Source organism: Saccopteryx leptura, chromosome 7 (assembly GCF_036850995.1).
Source record: "Saccopteryx leptura isolate mSacLep1 chromosome 7, mSacLep1_pri_phased_curated, whole genome shotgun sequence".
NCBI classification, from domain to species: Eukaryota; Metazoa; Chordata; class Mammalia; order Chiroptera; family Emballonuridae; genus Saccopteryx; species Saccopteryx leptura.
This window is the reverse complement of record NC_089509.1, coordinates 74647458-74662479: the sequence shown is the minus strand read 5'-3', so window position 1 is coordinate 74662479 and position 15022 is coordinate 74647458. Positions and strand designations below refer to the sequence as shown.

Sequence of the window (15022 nt, the reverse complement as noted above, 5' to 3'; positions counted from 1 at the left end):
TTACACACAGAAGATACCTACATTAATCTTCTCAAATACATAGAAAAACCATCTCCAATTATGGTTTAGCAGCACTTAGAATTTTAAGTACAATGCATTGGCCCAATAAGATAAATTTCAAAAACAACTTGAATTTCATACAAAATACCCTATTGTGCACATAGTATTTCTTATATGGAGAGGCATATTTTTCTGATGAGATGTTCCATAATGTTCATCAAATTCTCAAAAGATATTTTGATGCAAATTAGCTTATCACAATAGTTTGCCTTTTTATAGCACTATAGTTTAAAAGATACAGATAAAAAAAAAATTGCTCTACTTTTTTCAAGTTTTTTTTTGTTTGTTTTTTTTTAAAGCTGGAAACGGGGGAGACAGTCAGACAGACTCCCGCATGCGCCTGACCGGGATCCACCCAGCACGCCCACCAGGGGCCACGCTCTGCCCACCAGGGGGCGATGCTCTGCCCCTCCAGGGGGTCGCTCTGCCGAGACCAGAGCCACTCTAGTGCCTGGGGCAGAGGCCAAGGAGCCATCCCCAGCGCCCGGGCCATCTTTGTTCCAATGGAGCCTTGGCTGTGGGAGGGGAAGAGAGAGACAGAGAGGAAGGAGGGGGAGGGGGGGTGGAGAAGCAAATGGGCACTTCTCCTATGTGCCCTGGCTGGGAATCGAACCCGGGTCCCCTGCACGCCAGGCCGACGCTCTACCGCTGAGCCAAACGGCCAGGGCTTTTTTTCAAGTTTTTCTACATGGACTTTATGGAAAATTCATTGAGCATCTATTTTCCACCTGTTGTAGGAGTTATACAGACAAAATAGAAGGTACTTGTTTTCAAGAAGCTCACATACTGAAAACAAGAAATAAATTACATAATAATGATAATAATATTAGTCCTGACATTTTTAACAGCATGAAAAATCAGCAAATAAATGAATGAAGTTCTTTTCCTGTTGAAGCCAAGAATGTTGTTAAGGTTAGAGGTACTTCCTTTACCAAAGCCACCAATGGCTGCAATGGGTGCTTGGAATTCACATGTTAGGTTTTATAACAGGACCTCAGACTAAGTTATGATTATCATTAGCTTATGCTTATAATCAACACATAAGGTTTTCTTAAGATTCTAGAAGATTAAAGAAGTATTGCAGAACTTAACTTTAGAATTCCTTGATTGTTCTTACTTGCTAAAACTTTAGATCACATTCACAACCTACCACACAAGCACATATGCGGGCACACGCATGTGCCCCTAGAATTCTATTACCTTTCATTATATTAAGTTTTCTGAATAATGAAAATTAAGAATCATATTTTCAAAGTACTGGATTTTTTTTTAATTTATTATTATTTTTTTTGTATTTTTCTGAAGCTGGAAACGGGGAGAGACAGTCAGATAGACTCCCGCATGCGCCCGACCGGGATCCACCCGGCACGCCCACCAGGGGCGACGCTCTGCCCACCAGGGGGCGACGCTCTGCCCCTCCGGGGCGTTGCTCTGCCGCGACCAGAGCCACTCTAGCGCCTGGGGCAGAGGCCAAGGAGCCATCCCCAGCGCCCGGGCCATCCTTGCTCCAATGGAGCCTTGGCTGCGGGAGGGGAAGAGAGAGACAGAGAGGAAGGAGGGGGGGGGGTGGAGAAGCAAATGGGTGCTTCTCCTATGTGCCCTGGCCGGGAATCAAACCCGGGTCCCCCACACGCCAGGCTGACGCTCTACCGCTGAGCCAACCAGCCAGTGCCAGTACTGGATATTTTTTAAGAAGCAACACAAATATTATTTCCTGGAGTTTGAAATATCTATTTTCATCAGACCCATTACATTTCAGAAAAAAAAAAATACTCTGCTTACCATTACTCTTTTCATTATGTGCATATTACTAAGTCATATTTGAGATTAAAAATTATAAACAGGCTCTGGCCGGTTGGCTCAGTGGTAGAGCAACAGCCAGCATGTGGAAGTCTTGGGTTCGATTCCCAGTCAGGGCACACAGGAGAAGCGCCCATCTGCTTCTCCACCCCTCCCTCTCTCCTTCCTCTCTCTCTTTTCCTTTCCCACAGCCAAGGTTCCATTGGAGCAAAGTTGGCCCGGGTGCTGAGGATGGCTCCGTGGCCTCTGCCTTAGGTGCTAGAATGGCTCCCGCTGCAACAGAGCAACGTGCCAGATGGGCAGAGCATCACCCCCTGGTGGGCATACTGGGTGGATCCTGGTTGGGCACATGCAGAAGTCTGTCTGACTGCCTCTCCACTTCTAACTTTGAAAAAATACAAAAAAAAAAATACAAACAAAATATATGATTATAAGATAAATAAATGCATAACAGAAGCAGGAATGATACTCTAAGAAAAGAAATTTGCATGCATGTTTGTGGACATAAGAATTTAGTTAAGGATAAAATCCTGAAACATATTCTCATGACAGGATGGATCTATTAGTTTATTTAAGTATTTTTAGACAATATTCATTTCCAAGTGCTTTACTAATGCTGGAAACAAGACAATTCCTGGATTATAAAACAGAACAAACCACCCTAAAACATCTGGCATACTTACACACTTTTCACTGTCAAATACATAGCACAAATGTTTATTTGACTCAGAATCTTTGCATATGAAAGTGAATATCCTCTTGTCAGTTTTATCATCTGCACAAAATGATATTCTATGAAGCTGGCAGTTGTGTTGGACTTCCTGTGAACAAGAAGAAATAAATAATTGAAGAAATTTTATTCCATTTTCTGAAAGAACATCTTGTGTTAATAACACAACTTATAACTTTAAATGTGAAACCATCATCTGTCAAACTTGGGCTTTATAATTACATACACTTCAAACTTAAATACATAATGGAGATGGACCTCATGACTCAGGGTTAAATTAAGATATTCATTTAAATGGAACTTAGAAAAATACAAGCAAAATACAAGAGAATCAAACATTCATGGGCTTTCTGAGCTTGCTGAGATTTGATCACTCTGATTTACATTACTGTTCATGACACTGAAAATGAGCACATACATGCAATACACAAATAAATATTAAGAGAATTTGGCTATAGCAGTACATTCTTTCCCTGCATATAAACCAAACTGTAAGACATCAAAGGGTTCTTGGCAAGCATGAAAATTAAAATGATGAAGTATAGGCCTGACCTGTGGTGGCGCAATGGATAAAGCATCGACCTGAAAACACTGAGGTCACCAGTTCGAAACCCTGGACCTGCCTGGTCAAGGCACAAATGGGAGTTGATGCTTCCTGCTCCTCCCCCCTTCTCTCTCTCTTTCTCTCTCTCTCTCCCTCTCTCTGTCCTCTCCAAAATGAATAAATAAATATATTAAAATTATGAAGTATATCGTATGATTGTAATGTTTTCTCTCATTAGTAGGTAGACTTATCCATCCATTTCAGCAAGGAAAAACAATGATAAACTGAAGGGATCACTTTACTAAAGCTTTTGATAAGGGCATCTTGGGTGGATCCCGGTCGGGCGCATGCAGGAGTCTGTCTGACTGTCTCTCCCCATTTCCAGCTTCAGAAAAATACAAAAAAAAAAAAAAAATAGATAAGGGCATCTTCACTTTCTTGTGGTTAGTGCTGAGATGGACTTTCCTTTTCTACTCTGTCTGATCAACTAATCTCTTTTAATTAACATATTTTTTGTTTTAATGTTAATATACTGATATCAATTCAACAATAGCCTTTAGTTCCACTATAGCTGAGAATTAGGTCATTACCAGTTTATTAATTGTCTAATCATGTTAATGATAAATTAAAAAAAATTTTTTTTGCTATATAATATCAAACTAATTCATTTTTCCCATTTATAAAAATAATTTTAAATAATATGAAAACACAGCGCTCACACAACTGATGGTGAAACCTATGTAGTCCCTCACTCATTCACTGAGTATTATCACAAAAAGCCTTTAGTTATAAAAATTAGGAATGATCTGCATTTTTGTTTAGATTAGCAAAGGTATCTTCCTACAAAAGAAGACTAGAAAGCTAAAACTTGAAATGTTATTATTTGTGTGAGATTTTTGTCCCTGGGATAGATCTTTATGAATTTTAAATGCAGCAGTAATGCTTGGTGAGACAGGTTAAAGAGACCTGGGACCACAATGAGAACAGCGAGAATCCAATTACTCTTTAACATTGATGTCATTCTATTGGAACTGGAACAAACAAAAAAAATAAGTAAAGCCCCAATTCACCTACAATACCTTTTTCCAGTACTGCATAATCTTCATTTGCAGGACAAATGAGAAAAGCAGAAAGGGAAAATGACACAGAAAGAAAAGATATTGGAGCCAATTGAGGCTGCTTTTCAATTCCTTTTTCATCCACCCAAATGGGATAGAAAAATAGTCTATATTTCCTATCAAGTCCATGTTAGATTAATAATAAATTTTTATATTCTGTCCTCAAATATATCTTACTATAAATAAATTTATTTTAGGAGCACCATATATAATCAGTTTGTTTTTTTTCCTCTAAATTGCAACTTATATGCAAAATAAAATGGCAGATTTTTTTCTGGTTTACTCGTGTCTTCTCAGTGTTTCTCCTAAACGCATATCTGTTAAGAGGCTGTATCGAAGCCACCTGAGAAGGTTTTTTTTTTTTTGTTTTATAATACTTAATGGATGCTATCTTGTTCTGCAGATTCTGAATCTGAAAGGCTTGGCTGGACTCCAGCAGTTGGCATTCTCAGGAGTCTTCTTAGGAGAGGTGATGCTTAGCAGAGTTTGAAAACCCCTTTATTTTTTCATGGATTCAGAAAATGGTACCTTCTCTATATGGGTAAGGTCAGATACTCTATGTTCTTATATAATATATGAGTAAAGAGTCTGTTGCTGTCTATTCATATGTAATATTATTGAATTTATGACACATTTCAAAGCTTTTAAAACTTTAGGTCACTCTTCAAGTCTGGTAGAAATAAACATAAAAATGCTTCTTTCCTATTAAAAATTTGTACAAAATTATTTTGGGAGGAAAATTCAGTGGGGTGTCTTGTAAATTAGCTATTAACAATAGAAAATTTAGACTTTGTGACAGGAAAAGGCATTGGTGTTATTGATTTTGGTAAGACAAAATATGATGATCATAAGTCAGATGGCTTATCACATTGAGTTGAATTTCACCTTGTTACTGTTTTGTAAACTGGGTTTAGGTTGGGAGAGGCATAAGACTGGGCAGAAGGAGTTTAGGGAAAAGAATGATATGGTTGTCGATGGAAATTTATTATTATGGGAGACTTGCTATGGGGGACTCTCGATTCACGAGCTGGTAACCTCTGTGAAACACTTGCACTCACGTGATCTATCTCTGTCTCTTCTCACCATTGTTATTTGCATTGTGTGCATATTATTAAATCATATTTAACATTAGAATTACAAATAAATTAAATGATTATAAGAGAAATAAATGCACACATACATATGCAATATTTGTTAATTGTCTCATAATATCTTTAAGTCTATAGTTTGTAAGAATACACTGTCAATTCTAAACACTAAAGTTTTCTCTCTATATTATATTTAATCAATTTGTATTTTCTAAATACTTATTAATTAACAAAATACTTGAAGCATTCTAAGTGTTCAATAATAGAATAGTTTAGTAGATTATAATGTGTAAATTATGCTATTAGTGAAATTTTTGTAGTTTAGAATATAATATGGGCCTGACCAGATGGTGGCGCAGTGGATAGAGCGTCTGACTGGGATGCGGAGGACCCAGGTTCGAGACCCCGAGGTCGCCAGCTTGAGCGTGGGCTCATCTGGTTTGAGAAAAGCTCAACAGCTTGGATCCAAGGTCGCTGGCCTGAGCAAGGGGTTATTCGGTCTGCTGTAGCCCCACGGTCAAGGCACATATGAGAAAGCAATCAATGAACAAATAAGGTGTCACAACAAAAAACTGATGATTGATGCTTCTCATCTCTCTTCATTCCTGTCTGTCTGTCCCTGTCTATCCCTCTCTCTGACTCTCTCACTGTCTCTGTTAAAAAAATAAATAAAAAAGAATATAATATGGGCAGACCTAATTAAAAAAGAACACATATAAATGACACAAAATGTATTATAAGCCTTATATATTTCCAGATGTGCTTTGACAAGTCTTAAACATTTGTGTAAGAACCTGAATTAATAATTAATTATAAACGCATACACTCCAAAACACTTACAGGATCTACATGGTTTAGAAGAAACTCTTTAACATGATCCACAAAGGACATATTCTGGCTGGACATTTGCCACTATATATCCATTTAATTTTCAAGAGGAAATGCATGAGAACTAGGACTATTTTTCTTTTTAATTGCATGTAAAACTACACTTTGGTTGCTACACTTTTCATTGCATTGTCACTCTGTAATTTATTGCTTCCTCAACCTATTCTAACTACCATTTGCTTAATGAATTCATTGCAGCCAACCCACCTGTTCAGTAGATAATGTCTCATTTTTAACTACCTTGTTTCCCAGCAAACTATATATATATTTCATTATACGCCTGAATAGATTTCCCACTATCTTTTCATCACTTCTTTGTCTGCTTTCAGGCACCTCAGCAATAGCTGTTTGAGAATAGCCATGACTGAAGTAAAGCGTCCAACTCTTTGTTATTTAATATGGAGTGCTGATAATAGGGGGAAATTAGGATGGTTGTGGGAGGTCTTAAATCCATGGTTTGAAAATCTGAAGGAATGCTCTTGTTCTTTAGTTTGCAATTCCAACAGTAACGGAAGGAGGTGCATCTTTGCCACAGTCCAGTTATCCTCAGACATATTAAAAAAGCAAAATTTCCAAGGAGATTCTGATTCTGTAGGCTAAAACTAGGCCTTAGAACTTAATTTTGCAAATGGCACAAGTATTGGCTCAGGTATTTTTACTGCAAGTATTCCACAGCCTATAATTGAGAAATGTGGGTGACTGCTCACAGGCAGCACACAATGCACTACACCAGAAACCCTCGGACTTCATGTGCACAAGAATCATTGTGCTTCTTCTTAAACTGCAGATTCAGAGTCAAGAGGTCTGGAATGGGGCCTGAGCTTCTACATTTCTAACAAGCTCCCAGTTGAGGCTGGTCCTCAGACCTCACTTTGAATAGCAACACATTGTCAGGGATGCGGTATGCATGAAGATGAAGGTACCAATAGCGAGTGCTGAATCAGTGAAAAGTTGCAAACCTGTGAAAGATATTTTCAAAATCTGTTTACAGGTCAGGGTTTCTGTGGACTTGCAAATTTAATTAACTTGTCAGTAAGCAAGCTACAGTGTTAGAGGAAAGCATTAGCCATATGTATTTTTGTAAAATAATTGGAGTTAAAATGTTAATCAATTTTTCCAAAGTGGTGTTCATGGTTTTACCAAAATTACTAAATAATAATTCTGAGCCACTGTGAATAAAATACTGTATTAGTTCCTGAGGACTGTCATAACAAAATACCACTGACTTGGTGGCCTAAATAACTGAAATTAATTTTCTCACAGTTCTGGTGGCTAGAGGTGCAATATTAAGATGTCACCAGGTTTGGTTTCTGCTGAAGCTTCTCTCAGCTTGACTTGTGATGGGGCCCTTCTTCCCGTGCCTTCATATGGCCAGCTGACAGTGCTCACACATCCCTGCTCTTTCCCTCTTCTTATAAGAATACCAGCCTCTTCAGTTAAGGCCCCAGTAAGACCTCACTGGACCTTAATTACCGTAAGGGTCCTATTTCCAAAGACAGGCACATCAGGGGTTAGGATTTCCACATAGGAATTTCAGGTGGAAACAATTCAGTCTATAATTAGTACATATCAATGAATGTGAAGCCAGAATAGCTTGTACTCATATGTGGAATACAAAACTAAAACTCATAGACACAACACAATATGGTGGTTACCACAGGGAAGGGGGGTGGCGGGTAGTAACGAGGAAAGGTCAAATATATGGTGACAAAAGATTATCTGACTTCAGGTAATGGGTACACATGCAATGTATAGATGATGTATCACAGAGATGTATACCTGAAACTTACATAATCTTACTAACCAATGTCACCCCAATAAGTTTAGCAAAAAAATTTGAAAAAATAGCCTGACCAGCCAGTAGCACAGTGGATAGAGCATTGGCCTGGGACACTGAGGACTCAGGTTCAAAACCCTGAGGTTACTGGCTTGAGAAAGGGGTCACTGACTTGGCTGGAGACCCCTCACGCTGATCAAAGCACATATGAGAAAGCAATCAGTGAACAACTAAGGTACTGCTACTATGAGTTGATGCTTCTCATCTCTCTCCCTTCTTGTCTGTCTGTCTCTGCTTATCCTCACCCTTCCCCTAGCAAAATAAAAAATTTTAAATATTGAGGAAAATAAAACAGTATTTTTAAACCAAAATGGATTCATAGGGGAAAGTTTCTTAAGCACAAGAACCTTAGGTTTATTCTGTTTTATGCACTGAATTGTGTTCCCTCAAATTTCTTATGAAACCCTTAAGCACCCCCCCCATATCCCCATATCTCAGAATGTAACTATCTTTAGAGATAAAAATTGAAAGAGGTGAAGAGATGATTAAGTTAAAATGAGACCATGAAGGGTGCTTCTTTCTAATCTGACTGGTGTCGTCATTAGAGAAGAAGGCTGGGTACACTGAGACCCCAGGGATGTGCATGCACGGATGACCACATGAAGAGGCAGCAAGAGGGCAGCCATCTGCAAGCCATAGGAGAAGCCTCAGAGGACCGACTGCAGACTCCAGAACAGCGAAAAGAGAAGCTTCTGTTGTTTGAGACATTAGGTCTGTGGTATTTATTATGGCAGCCCTGGTAATATAATATTATACATACTGATTATGTCTACAGGCAGTAAGTCAGCCCAGGACATTAAGAAATAATACACAGCTTTCATATTCAGTGAACCACATTGTATGCATCTCTTTGACAGCACATAAAAAAAATTCCTAAATACAAGACTAAATACTGTTAAATGCACTTAATATAACTTATAACATCCCAAACACAAGCTGAAGAACATACCACTCAGAAAGCAATCCCAAAAGTTCCTTTTCCCAATTAAAAGCCTATAGTTTGAAATGATCATTAATTGAGAACTAAACAGTTTCAGCTGGTAACAAATTTTAAGTATGGTATTTATTAAAGTAGAAATATAATTACAATTCAGGATCAGAGTGCCTCTAACATTAAAAAAAATAAGCCTTACCTTTGTTTTGGGTTCTAGAATTTTTACTCCATAAATTGAGATTTGCAACTCAACTTTAGGAATTTTCTGGCCTTCAGATTTCTTGATATGTCTTGCAAACTACAAATAAAATAATCAATCACAAAATGATAATTGTTTCTATGAAGAACAAATACAAATATATACATACTAATTTACCAGTGCTATTATTAAAGTCAGATTGATTTCCAATAACATAAAAAAATGTTTTAATGTACTTCTTTCATGATTTAAAAAATTATATTCATACCAATTGAAAAGATAAAAACTCTTTGAGGGAAGACAAGCAGAGGTCAATCTTTTTGTCCTGTGAATCTTGTTTTTAATACTGTTAGAGAACTTGTACCCACCGGAGCTGGATATGCCATCGTTGCCATTACTAGACACCTCATTTAGTATACCATTCTACCCAATCAAATCAATAGATAAAAAAGAGACAGATTACCATATTCAAAGTCAAGCTAAGAAGTGAAGTAATTATCCCAGCTAAAATAGAGTACTCGAGACTAGACTAAGTCTAGAATTGCAAATATAGTAAGCTTCTTAAAAAAATAGACTTTCTAAAATACTTGCACAGTAGTACAATATTTATTGGATCTTCTTATTGAATTAGTAAATGTATGCAAACGCTTGTAGGTTCTGTTACAAAATCAAAAACCAAGTCAGAAGTCATGTACTTAATATACAGAATATCTGCCTCTCTGCTAACACTGCCAGATTTAGCACCAGAAAAAAAATTACAGGAGCCCACTTAAATTTGAATACTAAACAATAAATAATTTTTAAAAAACCTTTTTATTTTAGAATACACATACACACTCTGTATGTGCTCACACATATAACATATATATGCTATTCAGTATAAGTATGCCCCATGCTATATTTGAGAATTAATTACATGAAAAATTATTCACTAACTGAAATTCAAAGTTCATTGAGTATCTTGATTTGTGCTATTCTTACCCTACATTCCTTCTTTTCTCCCTCCCTCAACTTTCTTTTTTAAGAAATAAGAACAAGAAGAAAAAAAAAAACTGTTGAAAGAGTCAGATTTCTTGCCCCTCTCTTAGGGCTTTCAAAATGTTACTTCCTTATATAACATCTTTTCAGCATATGGATCATCCTAACCTGACTCAAATAGATTACACACAAGGCAGGGTAGGGTTTCAGTTCTCTTCTGTGTGTCATTTATTTGCATTTTGCATTTGTCTCTAATTTAGGGCAGATGTGAATACATACATGGTTCAATCCTGGAGCAGAGAGTGCTTAAAGGCCTTTTTCTCTTTTCATGGCCTTGCGCTGCCACGGAGAATAATATCATTAATGCACACACAAATGCCTTGAATTGTCTGCCTTGATATGAAGGGCGGGGGGAGTACTATTTATTTTATTTCACTTTGGGTGGGATAAATTTTTAGCTTGTTGTCTGCCCTGTTCTATTGTTTTATGAATGCAGGCACTTCCTTTTTTTGTTTTTTTTTTTTGTTTTTCTTTTTTGTAACAAGCATTCTTACATTCTGCACATGAATTCAACTAATTCATGTCAGAGAATTATCCTTTTTTTTGTGTGGCCTTTAAGAAACTTCTGCTTTTGTGAAAATCGTTAAAATGATCCCAGCTCTCACACACAGAAAGATTAGTTTTGTTTCTTTTCCCTTCATAATCTCCTTCCTGTATTGGCATAATTAAAACAATTTGGGGAAGTTCACATGTGAAGGCTTACAAAATAAATCCATCTACGTGAGCACATCTGAACAAAGCCTTTCCATCTTGGGTTGCAGAAGTATTTTAAGCTGGCTTCTCAGGGGCTGATTTTTTCCAGAAACAGACAATAAGCAGTGGCTCTTGAGGCCTTTTCCACATCTGGACGCAACCATTCTTGTGACCTCTTTTAGTTTCCAAAATGCCTATCACAAAACAACCACTAATATTTTTTTATATTTTTTTTAATTTTTATTGAATTTAGAGAGAGAGAGAGATAGGAACATCGATCTGTTCCTATATGTGCCCTGACTGGGGATCAAACACGCAACTGTGCTTCAGGACGATACTCTAACCAAATGAGCTATCTGGCCAGAACAATCACTATTATTCAACTTATTTGTTGAGCTATTTCTTTTCTGCCAGGAAAAAGAAGGAAAGAAAGAATGAAGAAAGGAAGTAAGGGCAGGAGGTAGAAAAAACAAAGAGGGGAGGAAGGGAAAAGGCAACAGAGAATGAGATAAAGAAAAATAAACATAAAATATCTGATCTAGGATTTGTGAAACCTTTTCCTCTGCTTCATATCAAAATAAGTAATTGTCATAGGTCATCCAAAGCAATGCCTTGATCCTAAAATAGATCTGAAGCATTCAGGTCTAGAACCTAGATTTTCAGCTACCTACTACTAAATAACCCTTTTCTTTTACACAACACATTTTCTGCATTAAAAAAATAGACTTCTCAGTTCTATTTTCACGTATATCAAAGTTTATCTTGGTTATTGGCCTTTGGCTATTGCACAGATGTTGCAAGATATTTATGCCTAAGGTTATAATTATTCAATCTATAGTTTTAAATCAGAGTACAACATTCTTGTTTAACCCATTTTTTCCCCTCAAAATTAAGATTACTGTATTCTATAGTTTGCATGCTCTAATTTTAAATCTCTCTTTATACTTACAGACCTCTTAACTGTGCTCCAAAAACACATGGGAACCTACATGTGGAAGACACGCTCATCATTCTTACATTATAGTCTTTTTTCCTCTCTATTTACTATTTGAATGTTAATGCTTGAAGAGTCTCTCTGAACATTTCTCTCCATTTTAGCTTCAATGGATTAATTTCTTGGATGTCTAGATGGTGACCTACCATTAAAACTTGCATATAACAATCCAATAAATATTATTCAAAGCGATCATGCGTAAGCATCCTGGAGATATCTGGATGCAACAAATGAACAGCAACAAGCCTTTACCATCATAACATGATGAGAAAGAATGAAGAAAGAAAACGTAGATATTTTAAATGTCATCATCATACATTCATTTCTATTCATTTCTCATAGGACTTTTAAAAAATGAATTCTAGACCTGGCTGGCTGGCTCAGTAGTAGACCATTGGCCCAGTGTGTGGATGTCCCAGGTTCAATTACAGGTCAAGGAACACAGAAAAAGTACTCATCTGCTTTTCCATTCCTTCTCCTCTTGCCTCTCTCTCTCTATCTTTCTCTTGTTCTCCTCCTGCAGCCATGGCTGGATTGGAGTAAGTTGGCCCTAAGCACTGAGGATGATTCCATGGCCTCTGCCTCAGGCACTAAGAATAGCTCAGTTGCTGAGCAACAGAGCAACACCTCAGATGGGCAGAACATCACTCCTTAGTGGGCCTGCCAGGTGGATCCCAGCCTGGGTGCATGTGAGAGTCTGTCTCTCTGCTTCCTCTCCTCTCACTGAATTAAAAATAAATAAATAAATTCTAACTTTATTACCAGTGATATGTATATTATTAGGCAAGGAAATTAGTAAATTTATTGCTTTGGGCCAAATATTCTGAGCTATTATTCCTCTATGTAGTTTTCTATTTCTTAATATATTTTAAAGCGTTTCTAATAATCCAACAGCAACATCAGCTATGTATGTATGTATGTAATTAAATTAAGCTCCAATAATTTTACTAATGAAATAACTGGTTATGAAGATAAATGCAGATTGTCATGCATGGGGATATAATGTACAGCATGGTGACTATATTAAAAATACTATGCTGCATATTTGAAAGTCGCTAAGCGGAGATCTTAAAAGTTCTCATCATAAGAAAAACATGCAACCAAATATGATGATAGATGTTAACTAGACTTGTTGTGATCATAAAAACAAACAAACCAGAGTGTCATGTTACACAGAGAAAGTAAAGTTGAATGAAAAAAACTGCTGGACCTAGATATAACGGAACTCAAGGGTTATTCCTGATGCCACCTTCCTTGCTTATGATTCATATGGACTCTTCTAAACTTTATTCTAGTTGTATTAATAAAAATAAGTAAATACCATTAAAAATTAAATTCATTACAATAACACTGGTATTAGAAATTGAAAGAGTTTTTATATTATTACATTTTGGAATTTTCTTAAATCTTAGGCTAAAACATAATCAAGAAATAGAAAATATGTTGTTTTGTTAAATACAGACTTTTAAAGTAAAAATTTTAACAATTACAAAGATTATTACGTTTAAGAATTTATAAATTATAACTTTACAAAATGACCAAAAATGTTACCTTATATAGCAAATAAAATAAAACATTATGCTGTGGTGGATAAAAAAGCAGTCTGAATACAAATGTTTAAGAAAAAAAGGCAGGAAATTAAAATGGGAGATGAATACACAAAGAAGAGTTAATGAGCAAATTTCTCTATTTTTGGTAGAATCATAGCACCATCTTCTGGCCACTTTTACATGACAGCAGAATTAAAGAAGAGCCAGGGTCTAAAATCTTTTTTTAAATGTAAATACTCATATACTTTGAGTTGTAGCCTCCGACAAATATATACACACACACACACAAAAATACAAATTAAAAATACATAAAAAACATTGTTTTATTTATTTTCATTGGTTCCTGAATCATTACCCTCAGATATGCTATTCTCATCTTCAAAATTTTTGCAATCAGCTGAGTTAAGATTGCTTGTTATATACATACTTACTCTGGAAGATACTTGAAAGATGACACTACTATCAACTGACTGTGCATTTTAAAACACACATTTAAAACATCACATAATTATTATCTTATCTTATTGTAAATCACATTCCCTTCTTAACAGAGTACATTTCTAAACAAAACTACAAAGGAATTGTACATAAAATTTCACAAAAACACAGCGTGGGGCAAAAGTAGGTTTATAGTTGTGAGTATGCAAAACATTTTATTCTTTTTTTTTTTTAAAGATTTTATTTATTCATTATAGAGAGGAGAGAGAGAGAGAGAGAGAGAGAGAGAGAGAGAGAGAGAAGGGGGGGAGGAGCAGGAAGCATCAACTCCCATATGTGCCTTGACCGGGCAAGCCCAGGGTTTTGAACCGGCAACCTCAGCGTTTCCAGGTCGATGCTCTATCCACTGCACCACCACAGGTCAGGCACATTTTATTCTTATATTATTATTTTTTAATTGTTGTATTGTTTTGTTTTGTTTTTCTTAGTGAGAGGAAGGGAGGCAGAGACAGACTCCCACATGTGTCCTGACCAGGATCCACCTGGCAAGCCCACTAAGGGGCGATGCTCTGCCCATCTAAGGCATTGCTCCATTGCTCAGCAATTGAGCTCTTCTTAGCACCTGAGGTGGAGGCCATGGAGCCATCCTCAGCACCTGAGGCCAACTTAATCCAATCGAGCCATGGCTGCAGTAGGTGAAGAAAGAGAGTGAGAGAGATAGAAGTGAGAGAGGGAATATGGAGAAGCACATAGGCACTTCTCCTGTGTGCCCTGACCAGGAATCGAACCCAGGACTTCCACACTCCAGGCTGATGCTCTACCACTGAGCCAACTGGCCAGGGCTATTGTATTATTTTCCACACAAACAACTATAAACTTACTTTCTCACCAAACTGTATATAAAAACTATCTTTGTTTCTAAAGCATTTCATTTCAAATATCTCTTTACGTTTTATCTAGCCATTATGTAATTGAATACTTTTGGTTTGGGTAGACTGAATGAAGGAACTCCTAGTTATAAAGAAACATTAAGCGTAAATACCATTATTCTTTTATAAAACATTCTGATTCTAGTGAAGTTGGACTCATGCCTGGAGTGTGAAACATTCTG

General features: G+C 36.7%; 1 protein-coding gene across 8 annotated transcripts in view; it reads right to left on the bottom strand.

Annotated features, from left to right (window-relative positions):
- The window catches only part of GULP1 (GULP PTB domain containing engulfment adaptor 1), a 268873-nt gene that overhangs the window by 39747 nt on the left and 214104 nt on the right, over positions 1-15022 (bottom strand). For all 8 annotated transcript variants that reach the window (XM_066345638.1, XM_066345633.1, XM_066345632.1 and 5 more), the window contains 2 exons: positions 9199-9297; positions 2544-2681 (listed from right to left, as the gene is read on the bottom strand). In XM_066345638.1, coding sequence (XP_066201735.1) covers positions 2544-2681; positions 9199-9297 — 237 coding nt within the window. The remainder of the gene's footprint in view (positions 1-2543; positions 2682-9198; positions 9298-15022) is intronic.